The sequence below is a fragment of the Mytilus californianus genome, unplaced genomic scaffold (genome assembly GCF_021869535.1).
Source record: "Mytilus californianus isolate M0D057914Y unplaced genomic scaffold, xbMytCali1.0.p SCAF_7, whole genome shotgun sequence".
NCBI lineage: Eukaryota > Metazoa > Mollusca > Bivalvia > Mytilida > Mytilidae > Mytilus > Mytilus californianus.
In genome coordinates this window covers 45,721,656-45,749,646 of record NW_026262723.1, presented here as the reverse complement: position 1 = coordinate 45,749,646, position 27,991 = coordinate 45,721,656, and the positions used below count along the sequence as shown (strand labels likewise).

Here is a 27,991-nt window from a genome sequence, read left to right as displayed (position 1 = left end):
ATGGCATTTTAGGCCAGATGAACTTTAAATCTACTACAGTAGGTGTTAAGAATCCGCTAGTAAAAGACTCGCTTTTGCAACTATATTGAATTTCATGCTTTAATTTGCTCGAAAAACAGACTATATTCACTATTATTGATACATAAGTAATTTTACAACACAAAAGTATCCCAGTAACTCTATAGGTCTGTACAAAACATAACATCTATATCATTTGATAAAACTAATATTATCGTCTATGGATGTTTGTCGTTTAGTTCGACGTCTGTTGTTATTATCTAATTCTATTATAAAGATAGGATTAAAAATCAATCTATTACTCCACGTTATCAGCTTAAACCTGATATAATACGATTGATTGTAGGTGTTTAATAATCTTAGACTCGTGAGTTGTACACAATTCTATGACCAATTGGTCTAGGACTTGTACTGCCAGGTCTAGGAGAGGCACTTCGTTTTGAAACAGGAGATGATGATATATCTTCAATATGAGATTTCACGCACATATATGTTCGTGTTGAACTGTCGTGGAGTACATGTCTATGTTTAAAACATGTCAGAAGATCGCGGAAACCATATCGAAATTTTTTGCTGAAAAAACAGTATATAATAGGGTTCATTCCACTGTTAGATGACCCGAGCCATTGAGCTATTGGAATGATAATATTTTCTAGATAGTCCGGATAACTTGATGATTTTGAGCTGTCCTGAGGTGAAATTATTTTAACAAAATTTACTACATATAAAGGCATCCATGAAAATGCAAACATAATAACAACAACCGCAAGCATTTTTACGACTTTCACTTTCGATTTATAAATCACACACGCGCTAGCGTTTTTTGCCCCAGGTTGGTCCCGTCGCCATACTTTTACTCCAATAAACAGATAACAAACGATTATCAAAATTAGTGGAATAATGTAGCATGACAAAAGCGTCGCTCCAATAAAATAAGCTTTCATAGCTTTCGGACTAGGCCACATCGGATAACACATTGGAATAATTTGTCCGCTTGAATCCTTGTAGTCTAATGTTGTGTAGAAAACTGCCCACGGTGTCATTATACTCATTGAAAGTATCCAAATGATAATTATTATGTGTTTTATCTTCCGGGCAGTCAGTTTGAACTCCAGTGAACGACAAATTGCAAGGTATCTAAAATAAATGAATGAAAATGTTTACCCAAACAATTGGAGTGATTTACTGAAAACTAAACTATCAAACACAGCTATTTTGTGAAACATGTAAATGATCATGACGTGTTTCCATCGCAACTCGCCTTTGAATCTAATGATATTGCTATACACGATTTTAAAAAGTGGAACACATTTGCAAGCTTTGCCTATTCCAAATGTCTAATGTTGCACGTATAAAAACGGGGTGTTTGCTTTGCTGTATCCTTGGTTTCTGTATAAAGTTTTTTGGACTATTGGCCTCCTTTCTTTGTAGCAATGACTCACAAGTCCGTCTGTCTGTAGAGTTTGAAATAATTATATTCTTTTTCTCGTATTTTATTTTCTTTCCAAGTATGTTAAAATATTTCTTAAAGTTTTACTTGTTTTTAAAAATTTGTATTTTCCATGGAATGATTGTCAAGTTTTACCTTTGAGTAAGTAAATTGGGATGATTACAAGAAATAATAAATGTAACCTGAAAGATTTGTTTTTAATGGACGTTATCAATGATATGTAAATATTGTGGTGGGTTAAACATCTTTATGAGCATTATAACTAACTGTTAAATTCCTTAGAAACGGCTGCGCTCATCAGATTGGTACTTAGCGCAAATAATAGAAGATAAAAGACATAAGTATCGATTCAATAGTACTAGCAGTTACTAAAAGCTAGTTCAAAGTCCAAATTCATCTAATAAAATAACCATGTTCTGCAAGACTTAAAAGTGATTTAAATTGATACTAATATGCTAACATTCACGTTTCTTTATTGGTTCCTTAAAACACTTGAACCATTCTATTCTATAGGCAAATTGCCAATCACGAAAAAAAAAAAAGAAAACACTTCGTTGTTAGAAGTCTACTATTTTGAAATAATCTGTGAGCTTACACATTTATACACGCCGTCGCATTTAAGACATTAAAAGTATTTTGTAATGTAATAGTTATTATATGTTAATTTTTCGTACCTGTCAACTGCTATCGCTGCCAAAGTATTAACGGAGGCACATACAGAAACACCCTGTAAATACGGTGTTACTTTACACAGCACTGGTCCGAAAGGCCAACCTGCAATCAAATAACAATACATTAACCGATTTATTTCGAGAATTATAAATGACAAATTACAGACCAGAGTTACAGGGTTAATTGAAATATTATCGTTTTGATCACAAGTAATAATGCATGTAAAGCATTTTTTGTTCTAATACTTATTTTGACGTGTTGAGGTCGACATTAATTTGTTTATTGTATCTTTTCAATGGTTCACTGTTAGGTTTTGTTTCAATATATTGCAATATTTTTTTCAATGATCTAATACAAATTGCCAAATAATATTAAACTAATTAATATGATTACTTCACATGGATGGATGGATTGGCGTTTAACGTTGAGTGGCAAATGATGTAAAGGCTACAGTCTACGAAAAGGTATATACATTGAAATTTAGAACAAGGGGCTTGTGAGAAGTCGTATGTATGTGCTCATAAAGAACTAGAACATGTTTAGGTAAAAATGAATACTGCTTTGTGCTAGACCGACACGCTCATCAGGATGTTAAACGTGCTAGTTGACAAGGCACCAGAATCCATGAAGACATGGCTGCCTGCCCGCACACATTTTCCCAACAAGACTTTGCTCTTACACTTCATCACTTGATGCTTAGCTGAGAAGCAACAAATACAAAATTTAATGAGTTTAGTTTGACCTGGTCAGGATCGAGCCCTTGAAGCGAGCATTCTACCACTAGACAATCCAGCCTGTTATCGTTAAGTGAAGACTTAATCAAAACATTATAGATGGCCAAGTTTTATGCATATAGATGTTGTTAGATATGAGCCTCAGATCACTTTTGTTAGCGAGAAAGAGTTGAGAATCCGATGGAAAATTAATCCATATTACCCAATTAATTTTATCTTTCAGTGAGTGGCTTAAGTTACAACGTAATTCATCTTTATTCTCATTATTCTAATATTTTATTATCAGAAAATATAAAAATGAAACAGTTTTTAAATTTTCTAATCAATACCAGGACATGCATATTACAAAATGTCTAAATTTTCACTCTCGCCCTTGCTTTTTGAAATGATTAAGATATAGTTTTTACTGGGTTAACAAGGTTAGTACTCAATCTTTTACTTTGCATTTATCAACTATTTTTCTTATCTTGACGTATTGATTGTTTTCATGCAATATTGACTGCATACTTCAAAATACGAATTGTTTTACAGGAAATAAAGAAAACTTAAATATTGGAAACTACAAACAAATAAAAACATTACACATTTTCACGACAAGAACAAATTGAAAGAATTTGGTTTATTGATCTTATTGTGTTGCATTTGTATTTAAAAAATAAGGTTGAATAATTCAATGAAATGGGGGGGGGGGGGAGGGAAACATCATTTCGCTGTGTCGGGTTAAAAATGTGGAAATTTTGTTTGAAAAGTATATATATCTCAGAAAGGAACAATGTTAATTTTGATACTTAGAATAAAACGATATACTTGTCATAATGTTACAGCCAAGATATGTATGTGTTTAATCGTCGGTCATCTTATAAAAGCCTATGTTAATTATTTCAATGATTCATTTGTTCAAAATAAGATTAAAGCACGGAACTGCAACAGGTGTAGCGTGTAAGTTTCTGTTATGTGTATGAAATAGGGGACTGTTTGTTCATTGATATTTTACACGAAAAGAATACCCTTCAAAATTTTATTTCGAACATAAGTAAAGATGTTTAAAACAGAAACTTAATTCGTCTACAGCAAAATCTTCTTCCTTTGTATGTTGGTTTCTATTGGATTTCTTTTACATTTTTGGAAAAATACTCAAAGGGAGGATATGTTAAAATAATAGAAAAACAAAGGATATGGGGTATCCATCCATGACACAAAATCAGTACATGCAAAGCAAAAAAGACCTATTGTAAGCGCCAGAAATTCTAAACATAGTAGTTTCGCCATTATTTTCAATATTATAAAGGAGGTGATAAATGCAGCAATACCATTTAATAAGCTTTCACTAAGAGTTCATCAACATAATAGAATTAACATTTTACAAAAAACGGTATGAAGCATACAATCTGATACGATATTTTTTGTTATTGTTATTGTTTACATGTACATGTATATATCTTTCATTTATCAACAATAATACCATTGCTTTCAACTAAAGCGACCCCTTGTGCTGATTTATATTGAACAATCTGCTATGTGACTTTTGTCATTCAAAACTGATTAAGGTTGGGATGGTTGAAATGTAAAAAATGAACTTAGCGTAAACATGACCTAATAATCGGGTGTCATTCGGTATATCGAGAAAAGTGATCGTGAAAGAATACCTAACGGTGGTCAAGTATTGCGATTGGATTGTGAAAGCTCTGGTATAGGATCGTGAAGGAAATCTTATCGAGAAGTCATATGCAAGGTCAATTGCTAATCTAATTTAATGCATTATACGGACAAATTTACAAAAAAAATAAAACTGTCTGTCAAAATGGTTCAACATTATGAGTATCTGAGAAACATCAAGGTTTAAAAGTACACCGTTTTTATAAAACTACAAAAGGCAGATTGCTCCTCGACATTTCAATGACATTAAATATGTAAACAAACAAGATTTTTTTCATAATTCAAATGACTAAACAACTATTCTTTGTAAAATGTCATTCCTTTTTAATGATTCAAATGGTTCTTAAAGTTACTTTGTGTTAGCATAATCAGAAATTTTGCAAAAAATGAAATATTTACAAAAAAATGATTTTTCGGATTGTGAAAGATCGCGTACCGCTTTTTGAAGATCGTTAAAAGATTCGTGAAAGATCTGATGCTACAAAAACATTCAAATCATTATTTAGTTAGAGGATAATTTATATTTTTAATTGGTATAGCAAATACTGGATTTGCATGACTGATTCCGGTTCTCTGTTGTTGGTGAATAGGGCTATAATCGTTCAATGCCATTGGATTTGATTATCTCATGATACCACACCTTATAGCAATATCAGTCTTATTTGTGCGTTCTTCATAAGTTTCGATTTCTTATACAAATTTGAGATTGAGAATATAACTTAATCGGCTAAATTACAATTCAAGCTGGGCATCATGCACAATCGAGGTACGTTGATTGGAAATTTCCCCACTAAGTTGGGTACAATGACGTATAGCTATTGTGAACAGACTGATCAAACAAAATAGTAAAAATAACGTTATCTTGGTTCCTTTTTAGTTTATGTCAGCGCAGCCACGAAATAAACAATAAATTAGCCAATATTGTCATACTATGTAAGCACGTACGACACTCCATATAACTGAAAGTAACAACTCTTACACACAAAAAAAATGGAAAAATAAATGCGTACACATGCATATATTTCCAGGGCGGATGCATTAAGCATTTTAAGCATTATAGATACACACATACTTTTACTTTTCGACAATTTGCGCTCCTGAGGGTCCTTTCATATTGTAAATCTACTTATCTAGACACGTTTATAGTTATTTTAATAACTTTTAAGGAAAAGTGTTAAAATAAAAAAAAAGAAAAGTGAAAAGAAAATGGAAGCATTAACGTTCGTTCTTATTAAAATAATTACACGCTTCAACTAGTTGCAAGTATATCAATTGGTAAAAAAAATATTGTTTTCTGATTTTTAAGTCTGGTCTGGCGCTTTTTGTAGGACATTTGCGCTTTAATTTTTGCGCTTTTTAAAAAAGGACATTCGCGCTTTTTCAATAGGACATTGGCGCTTTTTTAATAGGACATTTGCACTTTATCAAAATAACATAAAAACACATTTTATATACTAGTATATAAAAAAAAAAAAAATTACAACATTTATATATTTATATACAGCTAAAAGCATCATAAAATTTCGGTCTTCACAAATTGAAACAAGCTTAGATAAACTATGATGGCACAGTTCCTCGGACTATTCATGCAATAGAATGGACACAAGAGGAATATATTTTCCAATTTTAAATTCTAATTAGAAAGCTAATTGAAGAACTTCGGTCAAAATTTAAATGTTCCATCCATAAAAGTTTCGTTTTCTCTATCGTTTACCCAGAAACATTTACTATATTTTTAATAATATGTCTGGTTTACCCGAATAATTTTTTCTGATTTTGTCGTTTGTTCGGAAGAACTTTCAAAGAATATGTGAACATCTTTCCGTGATTTTGGTAAATTTTCTAAAGATTACAGGTAAACTATTATAGGTAAAAAGCGCAAATGCCTTGTCAATTTTGTACAGGTGTATCAAAGTTTAAAGCGCAAATGTCCATAGTGTTTGAAGCGCAAATGTCCTTTAGTGTTACAGGTAAAAAAGCGTAAACGTCCTGCGTCCGTCTGGTCACGCCTTGTCTTTCACGATCAAGATAATGCGTTGCCCGATCTTTTACGATCAATTTTGATGAAAAAGCAACAACATTTAATGTTTTAAAAAACAAAACGAACGGTTTCAAGGGAAAAAAAAACTTATACTGTACTGTACTATCTGACACACCAAAGATTCAGTTTCAAATATATCATGATATATTAGAATGTGAACATTATAGGTACAAAACGTTTTTTTTTTAATGAATCCCATAGACTTGTGTTGCGCCTTTTGTGTTTTCTCATAAAGTACTGCATATTTTCTTTATCTTATTGTACAGTATCACTGAGAAAGTTAAATCATTTTGACAGACATAATTTTTTTTCGGATTTGTTCCGCGTTTTTGAAAATACAGCAGATTTTTCACAGATTTTGAAGTAGAATTACAATTAATTACATTCACGATCCGATCACAATGTTCTTTCACGATCATTTTTCTCGATATACTGAATGACAGCCGTGTAATACTGGTCACTCGTGACGATATTCCCGATAAATCAACTAATCAACGTTTTAGAATTCTAGGAAAAGTAGTAGGTTGGACAAGGCCCTAATATGACCAAAACATATAAAAAAAAGTAAAAGTAGGATTTAATAGCTTTGAAATCCACCAGATTTGGCAAATGTCTTCAAAATCTGTATTTGATGCTATTTTTTTGTATAAATTCCAACGTAACTTTCGAAACGTTCAACAAAAATAAATTCGTTTTATTTCTCTTTGTCGCATGTTAATTAATCAACTTGCACAGTATAAATAGTCAAAAATCAAAACAAATATAAGAAGTTTGTTTCTGACTCTGCTCATTGTTTTAATTTATATCTGAATTCATGTTTTGCTATGAAGACAATTCTTTACATATATTCACAACTATTATTTCTATTATCGGTAGACTTGGGAGGATTCAAAACTTAAAGTATTGTAATGAAATGTGTATTGTAGAAGAAGTAAATTGGCGAGAGTGTCGTTTGATAGGGTTAATTTGCTGTTTTGATTATTTATAAATACTTTCCTTTTTTTTAAAATAAATCATAGAAATTAAGCATCGATTAAAATGTGTTTAACCTGCATATATAATTACTTTTATCGTCAGAGGGTAGTTTTTTCTTGTTATTATTGTCTCCTTTGGATATTTTACGTCTTCTGTTCTTCAACTTCTTCTACCTTGGTAGGAATAGCTAGACAACCATTCAACCCAACCTACACCCTCCCCTTGTAAATCAATATATTCGAAAATAGATGAGTTTGATATCTCCGTTTTTCAATACACTTATTCTCTACTCTTTGGATTACTTTACTAAGTATGAATGAGTCATGAATATCCATAAGCTATTAAAATGTTCGGTTTGTCGCTATGTTTTCATGTACGTTACAATAGTAATGACACTAAACACTCATACATGTAACAGTGAGCATGGTGAACGACTAGATAAAATGTGGAATAACTTGGGTCACGTGTGCGGTTTCATAGATAACGAAATAGCAGGAATTTCGTCTATTCATAGATAAGTGTTTACTATTTTAATCCTGTGTGCCAATATGCATGATTGATAACCATGCAAAATTTAATTACTTATTACTAAAATAAAAGAGATCAAAACCGACACTCTACGAGATTGAAAGACATTTACTAGGTTTCGAAATGTCCCAAACAATCAACGAACTTAACTATTACAGAGTTAGTAATTTATATCTTCCAATTAGGTAGAAGGAAAGCATTCAGTCCGAAGACTGAGCATCATTCAACTTCTAATACCGTCTCCTCCTTTGTAAAAATGTATATGCCTTTTGTTCAGGTAGTAGGAAAGCATTCAGTCCAAAGACTTATGCATTCCTCAACTTCTGAGACGGTAATTACACATTACATGACTGTGTAGCCTGGATTTTGATGGGTTGATAACTAGTGTATTTCTTTTTTCACCCTTTCTAAAAACGTGTTTGCCTTTTGTTCCCTTCATGGTCCTTTAGCACGCTGTATTAAATGCGGCCTTTTTTCCAAACGTCTGTTATTCTGCTTTCCCCGAAATGTCCGATTTAGTCATAGTTTCACTCTAGCTGCTAACCCGGAAATAATGGCTTCTGCTATCTCAGAAATATCTCCTTATTCTGGTAATGCAGTAAAAGTTGATCCTACAGATAAGTTATTTAAATCTGATGGAACAGGAAATAGACTGCAACGATCCGAGATGATATGCTGTTGGTGGTTAAGTACCATAATTCAATTCGCATTTTAGTGATAACTGGATTTTGATTATTATACTTAATAAATATTAATGTATTTTCTCCCTTATAACAGAATAAATTCAACAGAAGACATATTCAGAAATCTTATACAAGTATGATTTCCTTAAAGTCGAAATGTAAAACTGGTTAGCTTATTTCTGAAACTTTATAAACTAAAGGTTTCCTAAATAATACAATGTAGTCAGAAATCTCAGAAATTTCCTAAATAGTCGAACGTATTAAACTGGACAGCAGTTACATATCCGGTAGATATATCGGCTGTTTGACGACTGTTTAACAGTGGCGAATATTAGAATCATATTCTCCGAAAATTGTAATACGCATCTAGTACAATTTGTACCGCTAATATTATTATAGACTACATATGAAATAAGAAGATGTGGTATGATTGCTAATTAGACAACCCTCCACCAGAGACTTAATGACTTAGAAGTACATGGTTATATTTCCTCGGTAGTTAAGAATACTAAACTAGCGTCCGAATGAGTCATAATATCTGATAAATGCAATGGTTGATTGCCGACTGTTTTACATCAAGTGGCAAATATAAAAAAAATATGTTCAGGACGATAAAACTAATATAATAAGAAAATGATATGTAATACAATGGCACGCTAAAACGCGTTTTAACTTCCTATGTGACAATGTTTGCTCTTACTATTGAATACAACGTACTAATTTGGGATGCAGAGAAATTATCAACTTTAAAGTCTTTGATTGGATCCAGCTGTCAAAACATTACAGTTTAAAGGATTTTTTTTTCAATTTTAATTATTTGTCGTAGATGCTGCATATTTAACCTCGACAATCAAAAGGTGAAAAAAGCAGAAAATTTTTGTTTTCTTGAGTTTGCCCATTGTCATTGAAAAAACATTTATTTTGAGCTTGTTTCTTGATAATTTTATTATTTTCTTAGGGAAAAGAATATTTTAAGAAACTTAATATTGGAAATTTCCAATTCATTGTCTGAAAAAGTTATTTGAAAATCTATGTCTACTAAAATAACGTATGTCACTTTTATTTTTTTTTATTATTCACGGAAATATCGCCAATGACTAGAAAAGTAACAAAAGAATATTTAAACAACTCTCCTGAAAGAGCTTTTTCATTTGGAAGATATGACTCCGATAGATTTAAAGATTCAATTCAGTAACATAACATTGACAATATTGCTTTAAGGACAACATATCAAATGGATCCGATATATGACACGATAATATCTGTTAACTTGTATTCGTAACTTTGATGTGGCGATTTATTTAGGCATTTGTTCTCTTTATTATTTTTTCATTATTTAAGAATTTTGACCCATTACAAATTCATGCACTTTCACATGAAAGCAATATTTCCGGGAGCACAACTATTAAATAGTATAGTCTCTAAATCACTAATAGACAGACCTCTGAACCTCTTGAATTGCACTGTAGCAGTAACTATTGCCTAAAGCTAAAACTTCTAAGCCCATAAAAAAATAGCGTTTAAATTCTGAAAATGTCCCTTAGCCCATTTCGACTCACAATTATAATATTAATGTATAGTATATAAAAAGATTACAGAAATTATAAATAATATTGGACAGTACAGCAGACCATATCAACCACTAACATCTTACTCCTTACAAAAGTAGATAGACCTTCAAGACAATCAAAAACGTAAAACACATCATCCAGATCGCCTTGGTACAGACACACCATGTGGTGGGGTTACACCGGTTCTATGTAAACCGTAACTCCCCACTTGGCATATCTAGACTATATGTCGTAAAATGACTCAAACAACTATTTATAATTTTTCTTACAAAAAAAACTCACCAAAAATACTAGGCTTACAATTTTGTACAAAGCGCCAGGATATACAAACTGTATAAGTAGATATGAAGAAACTATCAATGTTGTCAAAATTAAAAAAAACATACAAGACTTATCAAAGGCCAGAGGTTCCTATCTTGAGACAGGCCCAAAAATTCGGCGGAGTTAAACATGTTTTGTGAGATCTCAACACTCCTCCTATACCTCTAGCCAATGTGGAATAAACAATTGAATTGAGAATGGAAATGGGGAATATGTCAAAGAGACAACAACCCGACCAAAGAGCAGACAACAGCCGAAGGCCACCAATGGGTCTTCAACGCAGCGAGAAAATCCCGCACCCGGAGGTGGTCCTCAGCTGGCCCCTAAATAAAATTGTGTACTAGTTCAGTGAAAATGGACGTCACACTAAACTCCAAAACATATAATTGAACTAAAATTAAAAAACATACAAGACTAACAAAGGCCAGAGGCTCCTGACTTGGGACAGGCGCAAAAATGCGACAGGGTTAAACATGTTTTGTGAGATCTCAACCCTTCCCCTATACCTCTAACCAATGTAGAACAGAGAAACACATATATAGCATACGCACAGTAAAACTCAGTTTAAAAGAAGGCCGAGTCCGATGTCAGAATAGGTAACAAAAGAAATTAAGTAAAATGACAATGATACATAAATTAACAAAGGACTACTAGCAGTTACTGACATGCCAGCTCCAGACCTCAATTAAACTGGTCGAAAGATTATGTCTTCATCATATGAAAATCAAGCCACTTTCCTTGCCGGCTGGCTATACTAAGAGTTTCTCCACCTGCACCGTAGTACCAGAGTTAGAGGTAGGCGTTGCTCCTACAATGCACCACGAACGAAGTATAAAACTCTAACAGGATTGTACGCAAACGTTGACAAAACCACAAACAAAAATCTATTTTTTTTTCAATCCACAAAAATTAGTACCCATGTTTGTTAGTATGTCACATAGCCTTACTCAAACAGTTGCCAGATTGCAAACTAAGAGGTTCTCCGTCGGGACCATCATATATTTATACGAGTATGGAAATCAAAGGATGCCGTCAATTTCACTTAACTTATGCCAGCTGGACATACTAAGAGATTCTTCATGAGTGTCATAGTACAATTCAAGAGAATATATATTAATATGACCAACTGGCAATACTTAAATTGAACTACGAAACTAGCCGATAATTTCATTTGTCCAATAATTTAAACCTATGTTAACCAAATTAACAAACTTACCGGACGGACGATATTACCTATTTTGTGCAGCTAGGTCAAGGTATTTGTGGTACGGTGCATATAATAGAGGTAATGTCTACCGTTATACATGTATCTGGTACTATTATCCAGCTAGATAATATCTTAGTAAGTCAGTCGGCAATAGTCAAGTTGAACTGTGACATACTGGATACACACCTCATCCGATCGTATCCTACCAAACTCGCGGAGGTCTAGTGTTTCTGTGGAACGATGCATAGTAAACTTTCAAGGACCTCTTCTATGGACTATACCACTGTCACCATAGACCTTCAAGTGCCTGGCTGCATATATTGGGGCAATGTCTACCTCTACTTCTGGTATTAGGGACCAGGAATATGATCTTTAGTATGGTGTAACCATCTTCACGACACAACCATATGCATATAGCTCTTGAAGGTCTAGAGTATCTGTGGTGCGAAGTAGACGTTATTTCTACCTATACATCTGGTACTATTGACAAAGTGGATAATCTCTTAGTATGGCGAGCCGATAACAGTCAAGTTTAAATTTGATTTTCGACAAACTTGGTACACCCCCATCGCAGTATTCAGCCACACTTCAGAAGTTCTGGTGTATCTTTGGTATGGAGCATAGTAGATCTCTGTCTATCTCTACAACTGGTAGTATGGCCCTGATGAAAAATCTCTTGATATAGCAATATTGAGTTTGGGTATGAGACATACCGGGTAACAATAGAAAAGTGTCTATATCTAAATATGGAATATTGAACTGTTGTCTTCTTCAAACTATAATTAATGTTTTATTGTTTCATTGATGGTTGAACCAATAAAAAAAAACAATGTTTATAGTCTTTAAATGCCATTAAACGAAGCCATTTATAATATAACAGCATTTTTTGGTTGCTGTCTAAATTGCATTCAACTTACATCTGCTTTCATTGAAACGAAATATGTCGTATTTGCGAATCATAAATAAACTCAAGTTTGTTTATCACACTGGCCAAGTTTAGATATTTCTAAAAATATCATATAAAATAGATTGAGTTTACCATACTAAATGACTTTCCAATATAGTGACTGGACAGGAAACGTAAATAAGAATGCCTGTACGTCAATAATTACTTCCGCCGGAAGCTATAAAATACGAAAAGAGCAAATCAGCTGCGGCAATTAGGTAAATCAAGCGGAAAACGGAAAGGGAGTGATATCGTCGTTCTGAAATCACGTTGCAGAATTACGTTTATTAAATTATTCCATCTCTAGAAATCGTAAAACTAGCAGCATAACGCTATAATCAGATTTGAGGGGTAGATTCAGGCAATCGCAATACTATAAGGAACAATGTACTTTTATCGTGTCTTCTCTGTTGTAGAGTAATAGTTGTAAATCATTTTAAAGAATCATTATTACATAAACAACTGATATTTTTAGAACAAATTTGACATGTAGTAATTTCTGACGCGGGAATGATAAGATCTGTCTTTTTATTTATGTAAAACATTTTGAAAGAACAAGACGATTGGAATTATTTGAAGACATTCGTAAAGAGCAAATAGAATAGCGTTTAAAATGTATTATAAAATTTATTTTTTTTAACTGTAGAAAACAAGTTATGATGAGTGCAGTTTATTTATTGACACCCCAATGGTTTACTGGGGTAAAGAAATATGGTAATCACTAAACTTTTTCTGTCCGGCAGTAATACCCTTGCTACGATCGGGTGTCTGTTTTGCTGTGTAGGATGTACAAATACGCTTCCACGTCCGGTCGAAGTTGAAACGTTAAATCTGATTTACCGAAAAGGGTTATTGTCATGCTATGTAAATTGAAAAAGCATTGCAACAAGTTTCTGTCCTTATCAAACAAACCCTAATTTTCCAGAGTCAGTCCAAAGTTCTAACCCTAAATCATGGACGAACAACCTTAAAGAACCTACCTATATTATAAGTTAAATTACTCATTCGTTCTAATCCAGTATATGCATGAAGTATTTGCAACTGGGCAATTAACAAGCAACAATTATTTGGTTGGTAGCCATTTAAGTGAACTATATTCAAAGACTTGCATTTGTAAAGTCATATCATTGCAAAAAAGTATAACAAAAATAGCGAACTCCAAGGTAAATCCAAAAATGGGGAAGTCCATAAAAAACTGACAAAATTAAACGTTAGGCTTTATCAAACTGCAGAACGAATGGTAAACAGCTGTCAAACTCCTGACTTGGTACAGACAAAAGGAAGTATGATAAAACAAGTCTTTGGCCCCTGAAATTGCAAAACTGGCAAAATATTTAAAACCTTTTAAAATTTATTAATTTTATTAATAAATTAAGAGACTGACGTAATAGTAACACTGAAGTACAGAAAGAGTAAGTGTGATGTCACGAATATGTCATTAATATGTCGAAAATTGAAATATTTCACTTATCAATGCCATTTTAAACATACTTTTTGGACAAAATAGATACGAACCAAGACCTTATTACCCAAAAAAGATATTTTACAAACATTTATATCTTTGCAAAATACATCTTGTAGCATAGCATCTTTTTGGGTAAAGCAGTTAGCATTAAATCCAAGTAGTTTTTAATCCCTAAAGCAAATAATATTATGTTAGTAGGAATTAAATAAATATTAAACAAATCTAGAAGCAAAATTAATGACTTATGAACTTTTGAAGGATGCTATATGTTTTGATTTTCAAGTTCAAAGGGCCAATTAAGTGGTCTTACCACACCCTCACCTGCCCATTAAAAATACTTTTGTTTGTTGTAGTAAGTAATATTTGTTGTTAAACTAAATGCAGTGCTACTTCAAGTTCATATCGTACAATAATAGTACCTGCAATGTTGCGATATTTTGTTATAAACTGTTATTAACGATCTATAAAACATTTTTTTTATGTTTTTGTAACTGTTTACAGAAACTGTTGAGCTTAAAAAGTCTTGTAAAATTTGAGTGATGTATTATTTTCCCATGTAATGGTGATTAATAGTTCATGTTCTTCTTAATGATATTGATCTAAATGTGTTCGTATATTTTTTCTGTCGGAATTAAATTTAAAAAAAGTGGTATTGTTCACTCAGTTTTTTTTCTCGCCGATATAATATTTAAAGCTAACAGCTTTAGAAATTGTCATCTTATATTTTGGCATAATGGACTTATTCCTAAAGGTTATAGCTATAATGTTTTAAAATGATTTCGTATGGTATTTAAATAATGACTATCAATTTATATAGATATATAAATACGCAGCCACGTTCGATCGAGACGTCAAATCCGTGGACTTTTGAACAGAGAGTGTCACGCTTTCTGCAAATTGAATAACCCTTGCGAAAACTCTTCCATGGCTCCGTAAGTGGCCATATAGCATTTTTGCTCCTATCCAAAATAACCTCTAATTTGTGGCAGTCTTAAGGAGGTCGCATGATAATTACAAAAATAGTCAACTAATGCAAGCCTTTTAAATTATGTTAATTTTACTGATAAATGAACATGTTAATATAATCTTGACAATATAATGCTTAAAGGTCACTCTTGGTGTCACTATGACGTAATAAACATGTCGAAGTATTTAACCTAAAATGACAATTTTATACTTTTTGCTTATATATATATGAAAAAAGTAAAATTACAAAAATACCGAACTCCAAGAAAAATTCAAAACGAAAAGTCCCTTATCAAATGGCAAAAACAAAAACTCAATTGAAAACAACTGTCATATTCCTGACTTGGTACAGGCATTTCCTTATGTAATGGTGGATTAAACCTGGTTTTACAGCTAGCTAAACCTTCCTCCTGTATGACTGTCGCATAAAATTCCATTATATTGACAACAATGTGTGAATAAAACAAATAGACATAATAGGTAAAAATGTCAAAAATAGGAGTACAGCAGTCATCATTGAACAGCTTTACCCAAATAGATATTTTAATCATATTATAAATATCTTCTTAAAATACATTTTACAGCAAAATATCTTTTTGGGTAAAGCTGTTGCTCATATCCAAATATGACAAAATCTCAAATTGAGGCTATTTTTGGTAAGTTTGTACTGTGTTGCACATATGTAATGAAAGAAGTTCGATTTTGATTTGATTTTTGATGTTTAATGCAATTTTCAACGCAATGGCTATTTCGTGGTGGCCAGATTTTATTGGTAGAGGAAGCCGGAACGCCCGGAGAAAACCCAGGAAAACTGACAATCCTAGTCAATTAAGGTTTGAGTTGAACGCACCTCGTTTTTTTCTCTCTCACTATAGTGTACAAACAATTTTTTGTGTTAATGGTTTGTTACAAATTTTATTATGAGCATGCTAATGTATGACCTACGATACTTTGTTCAATGTATACCCTGGAGAAATCACGAGCTTCCCGAATTCATGCATGCCTGACACATCGGGGGAATTGTAAATTACAGAAAACCATGTTCAAAAAGGTATTTGCAATGAAAGCTCTATTTAAATTGTAGTAAGATACAATTTGCCATATAATATCTCTACTGAACAATTTTTAATTCGCTTTTAGGGTTAATAAAATAAATTTTGTAAAGCAATCGATGGTAGCTGTATAATATATTATTCAGATATATTCTCTTGGATTTAACCGAGTAATCAAAGGTGTCATCCTGTTGTGGAAATGTTTTCCTGTTGGAGGATATCCTTGTTTTTTAAAGTTGTACAAAATAATAGTAGTTCATCTCTGTATTCAACCTTTGCACAATTAAGAAAAAAACATCAAGAACAATGTGTTTTTTTCTAAGTAGATTCCACTACTTTGCAATAAATGTATACTGATCTAACTTAGGGTTCATTTTTACATCGCGATGACCGTGAGGGCATTCCGATGTATTGTTGCCGACGAGATTTCTACTTACGTAACTTTCGTGTTTGACTGGTAACCGATCTATAAACGCGGACATTATCGAGTGCAAAATAACATTCCTTATCGCTTGTTATAAATTCATTTCTTCAATGAATACCCATAAAAATATTTTTGTTTAGAACATAAATTAATAATATGAAAATGTTTTGTCGTTAGAAATATATGTATAAGTAAAATATTATTGATAATATCTATGCACACGCACAGAAAAAATGTGTTAAAGCATGCGGAAGAATATCTGTTCTGTTCTGCTCTGTTCAGGTATGTGCCTCCGTTTATATTCGGAGCACTCCACTTATCGGATTAGCAATTTTAAAATATTTACTTAATCGAAAAAGTGGATATCTTTATATTTACAATATAAAAGAATATGATTCAAAAATAAAATTAGTTAAGGTGAATTAAATAAGGGTTTATAATGTCTTTGGTGCGATAAAATATTAAAAGATATTAATAAAAAATAGTATTACACAGCACAAAATATGAATGCCTGCTCAAATCCAATCTATTAGAAAAATCGATTTATTACAGAAGAGTGTCCACCATGCACTTGCACTGCACTATTATTAGAATAGTAGAAAAGAATGATATACAAATGGATGAAAATTATATATACATGTAACTGTTATATACAAACATTAATATAATATATACTTGACAACATTACGGTGACATTGAATTCCCTGTCATTTATTCATCATCCACGCACGAACTTGTCTCAGAAAAAAATATATATCTGTACATTAACCTCACTTTCAAGTATACAGATGTGTTTTTTTTTTTCTGAGACAAGTGCTTGTGACCATCCACGAGAACTTGCGGTCATCCGATGTTCAGTACTTCAGTACTTAAATTATCTTGTTATATTTATTACCCTTATCTTGTTTTATTATTGTACTAAGGACAGGCCATCTGGACGAAGTGTTGATTATGTTGTGTTGTTTTTATGCATGTTGCTTTTGTTCTTTGTAGGCCTGAGTAGATGTTGGTGGTTGGTGTGGTCTATTATTTTTCGGTGATTACTTGTATCTCTTTTTATGTATTACTACTGTAATAACACTACAGAATGAAGCTAATAGATGCTGAATATGAATAATAAAGTTTTGTATCGGAAAAAAAATCAAAAATGCAAGCCATATAAAAAGAACATAATACACTTTTGTCTTGTCAATAATTAATTTTATATGAAGATTAAAGTTTGAAGCATATGTTAGAATCATTGCTTTACTAAATTTCAATTCCATACTTCCAAAAGGACTATAGTATGAATAAGTGTTTTTTATATTCTAGCTGACAAAAAAAAAAACAAAAGGCACTATAAATGCCGTAAACAGTTTTCCTCCTAATGTGCATGTAACTTTTCGTCCTCATCTTTGTATCGCAACTTATCCCTCAAATTCATGAATCAATATTGACATCTTGACATTTGAAAACAAGCATCCGTCAGAACCTAAATCTATAATCAGTTGTTAATTCTGGTGCGCTCCATGGGGACTTGAGTTCAACTGCTGAGTCAAACACTTGTCTTTAATAATTGAAATTAAAATGTGAAGACGGAAATCTGCCTGCAATTAATTAACGCACTTCCTTGCTGGAAAGAAGAAGTATGAGGTAAGTTTGAATAGCTGACATTTAAATCATCTATTGACAAATAAATAGTTGATTCCAATTTGACCTGGTTTTGAAGTATTTCTCTATTGTTTGCTTCGATGCTATTGTGAAACTGGACTGCATTTATATGAAAGACGATAAACTTTCGGCATATATTATATATACAAATAAGGAGATGTTGTAAGATTGCCAATGAAACAACTATCCACCCAAGTTCAAGTGATGTGGATATAAGCAATTATAAGTTATTGTACGGCCTTCAACTACGAAAGAACCCATACCGTATAGTCGGATATGAAAGGCTCCGACATGAAAAAAAAATGTAAAGCGATTCAAACGAGAAAACAAACGGCCTAAATTAAAAAATTTATAACAAAACAATTTATGAATAACAAATTTTACAGACATGAACCAAGGACAACCACAGAACTACAGGCTCCTGACTTGGGACAGGCACTTAAAACATGTGTCGAGGTTAAACATGCTTGAGAGCAATCAACCATTCCCTAACCGGGACAGTGATGTTACAGCACAAAATACGAACAGACTGTAAAAATCAGTTGCAATTGGCATTACTCAAAAGATCCGTATGGCGCACAAAAAAAAATAACAGAAAAACAAAGACACAAAGCACCGATATAAGAGTACTCGCAGTTCCTGAAAGCTAATTCAAAGCCACCTACATGTTCAACTAATAAATAAATCATTTTCTTCCAAACTTAAGTATTAATCAGTACATAACCAACAGATTTAGTGTAAAGACGTCATAAACAGTCTGAGAAACACATGACCTTGTGCAATGCCGAAATAAAAAGTAAACAGTATTACAGGATTTAGGATCATGAGTTCTATAACAATATATATTTAGTGATGTTTAATTTTCAGAAACAAAATCAATGTTAGTACCTATATGGTTGTATTTTACATTTTATATGCACTTACAAATGTAATTGCAGAGGCGACACTAGATGCTTTTGAACGCATGTGACGGCAAGATCGTTACAAAAATGTTCACATAAAAAGGTACCTGATACTATATACTTGTTGATCTTGTAGTATTTTGAAAATATAATGTTTGTTGTAATCTATCCTCTTTTTAATATTAGTTTTAAGTTATAAAAATACATTGCGTCTCGGATGATAACTGTTTCTGTATATGATAATCCACCATAACATCCTTCTCCGAAGGTATTTTTATGTTCATACTCTTTGGGTTTTTTTCTGATTATATATTTTGAAATTTCTTGAGTTCTTACAACAAGGACCTATGAGCCGACTTTTCTATTCTAGCTGTAGAAAATCTGTACACATCTGTCGCATTCATATGTAAATAGAAAAGCGCTTCGGACGCACGACATTTATGATGTAGAAAAATAAGCAGTTGTAGTAGGATTGCCAATGAGACAAATATCCATGTATACCGCATAGCATGCTATAAAGGCCCCAACATAATTAGATGTAAAAGAATTCATTGAGACAATCAACGGCCAGATTTGTGTACAAAGCAATAAACGAAAAACAAATATGATATACAGCGACAAACGGCAACCGTTAAATTACAGAATATGACGATTTAAACAAATTCGCAGGCGCCCAACTCTCCCTTTACCTGGGATAGAAGTGTAACAGCACAACATGATATCAAGCAGATTGATACTATTCAACCACAAGCAAACAACTAATAAATGACTAAAGACAAAAAGCACCGATCTGAGAGTACTTGCTGATAGCTAGTTCGAAGCCAATAACGACTCATCAAAAATCATGTATCCAAGAAAAGTGTTTATTTGATCTAATTATACTGCTTCTCATTCTGCTCAGTTTACCTTTGGTGTTCATATTTGTGTATCAAATTCCGCCTTTTGTCAAAATAGAGAAAACATTTGAACCAACTGAAGGAAATTATCTGAGCAATGCTTTGTTTTGCATCTAAAATATATTACTGTAATCTCAACATAGTTTTGGGTTTTAGCTCTTCAATTTTTTTTATAAGTTTGGAGTTTTCAAAAAAATGTCACTGAAGAGACAGTTATTGTCGAAATGCTTATCTGATGCAGTAAAATTAGTACCGTTAATTTTATAACTACCACGGGGTCGATACCTCTTCTGGTGGACTGTAAGTCTCCGAGGGTATCACCAGCCCAGTAGTACTGGCATGAAAATACAAATATTGTGTTATCAAAATGTGCTGTTACAAACATTTTAAAAATCATTTTAATTATCTTAAGGAATATATCTCCCTCATGTAAAGCTCTGATCCCTTGCCCGGCTTTGTCTATACTTCTTGTCCTTTTTGGTCTTATCAGCTCTTCAATTTTATTACGTTTCTTTTAGGGTGAGGGGTACGCATTTATAAATTAATCCCATATCGGATGTGAGGAAAGGGGGGGTTGAACTTTGTTCATTTTATATTGAAAATACGTAACAGACTGTACATTAACTCTTGACATTGAGGGCCAAAACAGTTTACACATTTTTTAATTCAAAGAGATAGAAATCTTTTTCAGGCAATACACGCAATTCTGAATTAAAACTGGTAAAACATTTGAATGGTTGACGACGTAAGAAGCAAGTAAACCGAGGAAAGGAACTTTGTAGGAACAACCATATCAATCAACGTCTTCACTTGGGAAAACAATTTGTTTTTCCTAATATTCAATGACATTAATACTGATATAGGCTTATATGTTATCGGAAATACCGTCATAAACAAAGAAAACAGCATTGTTCAACAACCGAATTTAATGAAATAGCAATCCCTTTGGTACCCTTTGCGCGAGATGAGAAAGTCAAGATATACAACCTACGCTAATTTAAATTTAGCTTACTTCGAATTGTGATTAAAGCCTCGTTACATATAAGAATAAGGGAAGAAAAAGAAAGAAAATATTTTACATAACATGTTAAGATTTATAGAAATCCGAGATTATTAAAGCTTCATAATACACAATAATCATAAATGATAATAAAAATTATACAAAAAATATTGGACAGCACAACAGATTACATCAACAAACAACACATGGTCTTTTGACTTAGTACAGGCCCACTACTGTGGTCAAGTTAACCCAGTTTTACGTGCACCCATCTCTCATCCTTTACCTATCTAGAACATATGTCATAAAGGTAACTCAACCACAGTCAGTTTACCAACAGGATGACCACTAACACGGACAAAGGAATAAAAGACTGCACATGATTAGGAAACCCATATCAAGACCGAAAACTAAAAGGTTGTATCTGAAGTGTTTTTAAAAGTAATATTACATTATATAATAATTATTTTTTTAAAGGTAAACAATTTCTTATTCATACTTGGAATACCCTTCTTGCTGAGTTATTTACATTTTGTAAATTTTCAAATTTATCTAAAAGTTATAAAAAAAAAATAAAATTTGAACCACATTCAGGAATTTATAATTTGGTAATATGTTCGAACATACGACAAAACGTTGTTAGAACATTATAGAACACACATAATGCTGTAAATTTTCAAGATATTGAACTATATTTAAAATGGCCCAGATGTGAAATGAATTTGAAATTAGATGAATATGCATTCTACATTGAAAAAAATGAATACTGCAGATAATTGCATTTTCACACTCTTTTACGAAAGTTACAAATACCTTTCTCATCCTATACTTTAGAACTTGAATTCATTTATACCTTACCGAATATGTTATCAGAATGGGTATTTGAAGAACATCTGCACTTGATAGACATCTATCATAATGGTATAAATTTGCATGTACAAAGACTTTTAGTGACGGCATTGTAAGTTATTCAAAGTGCACTGAACAAAATGGCAGGACAAATAACAAGCTTGTCATATACCAAAGCTAATAAATGCATACATTGATCACAACCAATAATGAATTCTATTAGATCTATTGGGATCTAAGAGCATTGTATGATAAATTGTGACTCTGTCAGTCAACCTACGATAGTGTCAATACGTTGGCCAACTTGACGTTAGTTGTCCTGTGTAATTGATGTTTTATGTGGTCAATTATTTGGAGTCTGGAACAGGTCACGCTTTACCGTATATTTTCTTAAACAGCAAGTATCATGTCTCGGTCACAAAATATTCTTGTCTCGTTATGTCACTGAAATTTCCATATATGGAAGTTTTGTGTCCCGCCACTATTCATACGGTATGTAATACATGCTAAAGGGAATACTTTAATATGCACGTGTTGTATTATAAGACAGAATCGATTTTGCTGATAAATCTGTTAACACGTCGTTATTATCATAAAAATGAAATTGAAATAAATAAATCTAATAATAACTCTACAAGCCTTAAAAACAGAACCAACTTCTGACATCAATTGCCACGGACTTAAGTTCGCCAAGTTTAGTACTTAAGCTTAAACCTAAAACATCGAATTGATGTAAAAAGAAGGAAAAAGATACCAAAGGGGTACTCGAAAACCATAAATCCAAAACAAACATACTGGAAAGGTAAGTTTTTCTTGTAACACAAGTGGCTCCAGTCATGTTGCTTATAGAAGGTAAAATTCGGTGATAAATCGCATTCGCTTGTGTCTGAAAGGATGAAAAGAGGACCGGATTGTGGCTACGACTAGTGGTATATATTTGCAGTAATGTGAAATAGAAATTCCATCTCGGTCAACCTAATAATTGCGAACACTTTCGAACGGATGACCATTTTTACCATTCGGAATTTGTTCGATAGATTCCTTGTAAGTAGCAACCTTTTATTTAGACCACTCAATCCCTGGAATATCGTATCAATGACAAAACGTATAAGCTGAGCAAAATGTTGTTTTGTATTTGATGTTTTGTAGCTTACAAGTGGTCTGTTAATTATTACTGTTCGCACGAAGCCCTTTACTCGTGTTCATATTCAGGTAAAGGTCATTGAAAATTGAAATCGAAAATTCGTAAAAACATTGAAATCAATTCAAAATAAATCACTATACGATGTGTTTTTTATGAAGCAGAATCAACTGAATCAAGGAACTCAGTTAATGACTTACAGAAGCTGCACGTTCTATGTTTATGGAGATGCAAATATAACAGTTTCTGAAATCGAAATTTGTAGATTAAGTTGATTTTTAATAGCGTTATAACCGCTATCAAATATGATTTACTTAGATTTGTCAATAAATCAACGACTATAACACTTTATTGTTGCATATATTCAGCATCACCCCTGTTTGCATCAAATGATAAAAATCATATTCATCTTTTTCTTTGGATTTTCAGTGGTATATCAAACAGACTGATAAATATTTTCTGTTGCATCCATGGTATGTTTGAGTTGTTTCGTGTGTTGTTGACTTTAAAATAATGATTCAATCTGTTATTTAGGTACTGTAACAACTATATATGTATATTATTTGGGCTGAATATGCTTGTAATATCAGTCGCTTCCCGATAACAATGAATAATTAAGCAAAGGTTCAAATGATCTACATGTACCTTAAACATATAAACTTATGAAGCAGATGGCTTTGTACTGTGAATTTTCCAATGATCCTTAGGCATATATGATATATATTATAGCGATACAATAATGGGAAATTATTTTATCTATGTGTCCAATTACAGGACAAATACGAATATAAAATATGCACCTTAAGTTGACAGTATACCGTCTACAACAGAATTTATTTGATTTCGCATAGGACGCGTCCCGATGAGTGAAAAAGGGGTGTATCGAAATGCTTATTGACATACAAATATAAAAATAAGAAGATGTGATATGATTGCCAATGAGACAACTCTCGCAAGAGACCAAATGACACAGAAATTGATAACTATGGGTCACCGTACGGCCTTCAACAATGAGCAAAGCCCATACCGCATAGTCAGCTATAAAAGGCCCCGAAGTGACAAATGTGAAACAATTCAAACGAGAAAACCAACGGCCTAATTTATGTACAAAATAATGAACGAAAAACAAGTATGTTATACAGCAACAAACGACAACCATTGAATTACAGGCTCCTGAAAGACTGCACGTGTGCATGATCAATACAAAATAAAAAAAAAAAACCTGTGTATCCTGGAATTATATGAATAAAAGAAGATCCAAGATAATCACCAATGAGACAGTAACACAACTACATGGACACATAAAGATCAAGTCGGTCTTTAACGATAGACAAAGGGTCTATACATTATGTCAAGATCTAAACCACCCTGATATTAGAAAAGCTATGAATTACATATAAACATGACTGTAACAAAGGTCAAGTGGTTTTCCTTTGTCATTATGATATATTTTAAAAAATTTTTTGTGTGAAAATTTCACTTTCGATAGCTTCTGTCAATTTTTTTTATCTGACAAGTCTTCTGTAGACAAACGCGCGTCTGGGGTACAAAATTTAAGCCTGGTATCTATGATGAGTCTATCTATATCATCACACGTGTCTATTTTGGTTACCTAATGCTGTTGATAAGAAATTTTGGGTGAACATCAATGAAATAATTATAATATTCATTATGATGTAATTGTGCATTTGCTGCTATGAAGTTTGCAGTTAAAAATAATATCAGCATGACTTTACATTAATATAGAAATGAAAATTTTAAGAAAATAAATTCTAAATTCAATTTACATGTCGTTCAAACTTTCATGTATGAATTGTAACTTTATATTTAATTTAAGTAACAGTATATATTTATTTTTCTGCATTTGAAATGACTAGAAGAAAGGGTATATTTAGGTCAAAAACATATATATGTCTCTAGTTAGGTAAACTTATATTAACTATATTTATTAGTTAGAGTAAGGTCTTGAATAACTGCGAGTTCTCGTAGATCGGCACTTTGTGTCCTCCTCTTTTTCTTGTGTGTTTTATGCTTACTACTGGTCTATATGCTTTATTCTACATTTTGTTACCCCGGGTCTTTCAATAGCTTACTTTTACCTTATTTGTTTTGCTTATTGTTGACGGCCGTTCTGCGACGTATATTTGTTTTATTTGCTCGTCCTTTAGTCTTTGGTGAATTGTGGTCTCATTTGAAGTCATATCACGTCTCCATTTTTTTAAAGTTTTGTATGGATATATTCATATTTATATCTTGATAATCTATCGTTATACAGTTGATAGGCGTAGAGAGATACAAAATAGAATAATTCAAGAACTATGAGGTGAATGTCAACCCGTATCCCACGGACACAAGATTTAAAAATTCGGTTCTTTTTTTTTATATAAATTTGCATTATTTTGAGTTTTTCTTTACTTTTACATGTCATAACGCTTCTAATTTTCAATTTAATTATGTTTTGTGTAATACTTCTTGGTATGTAATTTAAAAGGTTTCTATTTTCAAAAGTTTAGTATTTCATTATGTAATAAAATTAGTCTCAACATAGTTCGAGAGTCAGAGAGGCCAAACATATTTTCTCGCGGAATATTTTGCAACTAATTGTTAACAGAAGTTTAAATGAACTCTTTCGATCATTTATTTGTTTTTCTCGTCCATATTTTACAACTTTATATAAAAGAACTTGACTAACAATATTCTAACAAAAATATCTAACTGGGTCTTAATCAAAATATTGTATATTCGCGTTAATCAAATTAACATGTAAAATTAGAAGATGCTAATGAAAAAGTCGTCTACAAAGTTTACGTTCAATTCTTTGTATCTGTATAAACTATGGTTTACATTTTAAAAAAAGTTCTTACCTGGATATAAGTTGTCCAGAAGAGTTAAAGGGACACAAAATAATGCCACCAGAATGTCCGCTATAGCCAGGTTAACTATGAAGTAGTTTGTAGCATTGTGCATTGAAGCATTTCTATACACCACCAAAACTACCATTAAGTTTCCAAATAGTGCACAGAGAAATACCAGGGAGTAAGCAAATGTCAATGAGTATATCACGGTCCTATACACGGGATGAGAGAGAACATCAAAATAAGTCTCGTTATTTGTTGAATTCCGTGTTGTTAAATCTAAACTCAAACTGCTCTCCGTCGTCATTTTCCCAATATTCTACACAATTGTTAGATATGTTATTAAAGTTTACTTTCTATTTTATAGCAGGATTCACCGAATAATAGAAATCCGTTTTCTTCTTAGACCTGTCTCCTATCAATAAAGAAATGCAATTAAAGGTAGAAATAAAATAGTTTCCTATAGTTATAGCTATTAGTCTTCCAAATTAAATTAATGACGTCATTTCTTTCTCCTACGTATTGTATTTAATTATTTCCAACTGTCTTCAAACAATTTATGAAGATTTTGATAATAATAAAAAGTTGAGATACTGACTTGTGATAGTAAGAAATCAAAATGTTGAGCTACAGTGTAACACCTGGTCTATATACAAATGTTTACCAGACTGGGATCAATATACCTCCTGTAGTACAGCTAAAACAAGCTAAAACGGATATGTGACGATGTGATCAGGCCTATCAAGATGTGCCATACTGTGAACAGACAATGAAAATTTCAATAAGATTGGAGATACGACGAAATTAATGACTTTTTTGTTCATGCTGCAGAAATATTTCAAATCGTACATCATTTTAAGATGGTACGATGACAGGTTGTACAACTCTATTTTAATTATCTTTCAATATAACGTCTATCGAATATTGGCTGTTAATTAATAAAACAGAACATTATAGCATAAAAGTTTTGAATATTTCGATTACTAAAAAAAAATTGCTAGTATTATTATGCTGATAGTTTACAAAGCAAAGGGTTTTAATAGAACAGTAGCAGTTATTGACGCACGATTACCGATTACCGATTACACAAAGAATACATTATCATAAATCATTACTAATGTATAAGGCAAAACATGGCTTAGCTCCAGAATATATGTCCAGTCTTATTGTATCAGCTTCTGCAAACCAAAAATACAATACGAGATTTTCGTCCTCAGATAATTTTATAATTCCAAAACCAAATACAGAGTTGTATAAGTCTAGTTTCTCGTACAATGGACCAAAAGTATTGAATGATCTTCCTGATTCAATTAAAAAATCAAATACAGTATTAGAATTTAAACATAACTACAAATCTATGTACTTTTAACATTACCATGATATTTGTACTGTAATGCCATATATAATAATTAATAATTGTTTATTGTATTTAAATTGTATTACATCTTCATTTATCATTATTATTGAATATGTATTGTTTATTTTTAATGTAATTATTATTTTATTAAGAGAGCCTTATTGAAAATTGGTGTAATCCAAATGAGTTACTCTCTCTAAATAAAGATATTATTATTATTATTATTATTATTATTATTATTATAATCATATAACTTGACTGTGATGATTATAAAAATTGAGTGCACTAGGAGACTTGTTTATTTTTATGAACGCACAACATTTTTTTCTCTTGATGATGCACATGTTTGTATTTCCATAACTTCATAGAAATTTATGTGACTTGTTTTAAATCGTGATAGTGTTTACTTTCTGTTATAGTAAATTGTACATGTATCAGAATTATAATTGAATTACATGTGTAGTTAAATAAGCAACTACAGTGCGTTATTTCAAAAGATGTAGATGGACATAAATTTCTGGTTAAAAAACTATTAAGTAGACACATTATTTAGTGACACATTCTTGAATCAGACACCTTCAAACTTTTTTCTCACCTAAACGGCTACTATATTGAATACTATATATCTGCTG

General features: G+C 32.0%; 1 protein-coding gene and 1 long non-coding RNA gene across 2 annotated transcripts in view; one reads left to right on the top strand and one right to left on the bottom strand.

The window, feature by feature from the left end:
• Window positions 1–27,991, top strand: part of LOC127709159 (uncharacterized) — a 131,316-nt gene that overhangs the window by 17,872 nt on the left and 85,453 nt on the right. The window lies entirely within an intron of this gene.
• On the bottom strand, window positions 82–26,605 carry LOC127709135 (neuropeptide SIFamide receptor-like). Its single transcript, XM_052214497.1, has 3 exons — window positions 26,012–26,605; window positions 2,143–2,242; window positions 82–1,155 (listed from the first exon to the last, which is right to left on the bottom strand). Exons 1-3 carry the CDS (start codon window positions 26,307–26,309, stop codon window positions 378–380), a joined length of 1,176 nt encoding a protein of 391 aa, XP_052070457.1. The 5' UTR covers window positions 26,310–26,605; the 3' UTR covers window positions 82–377.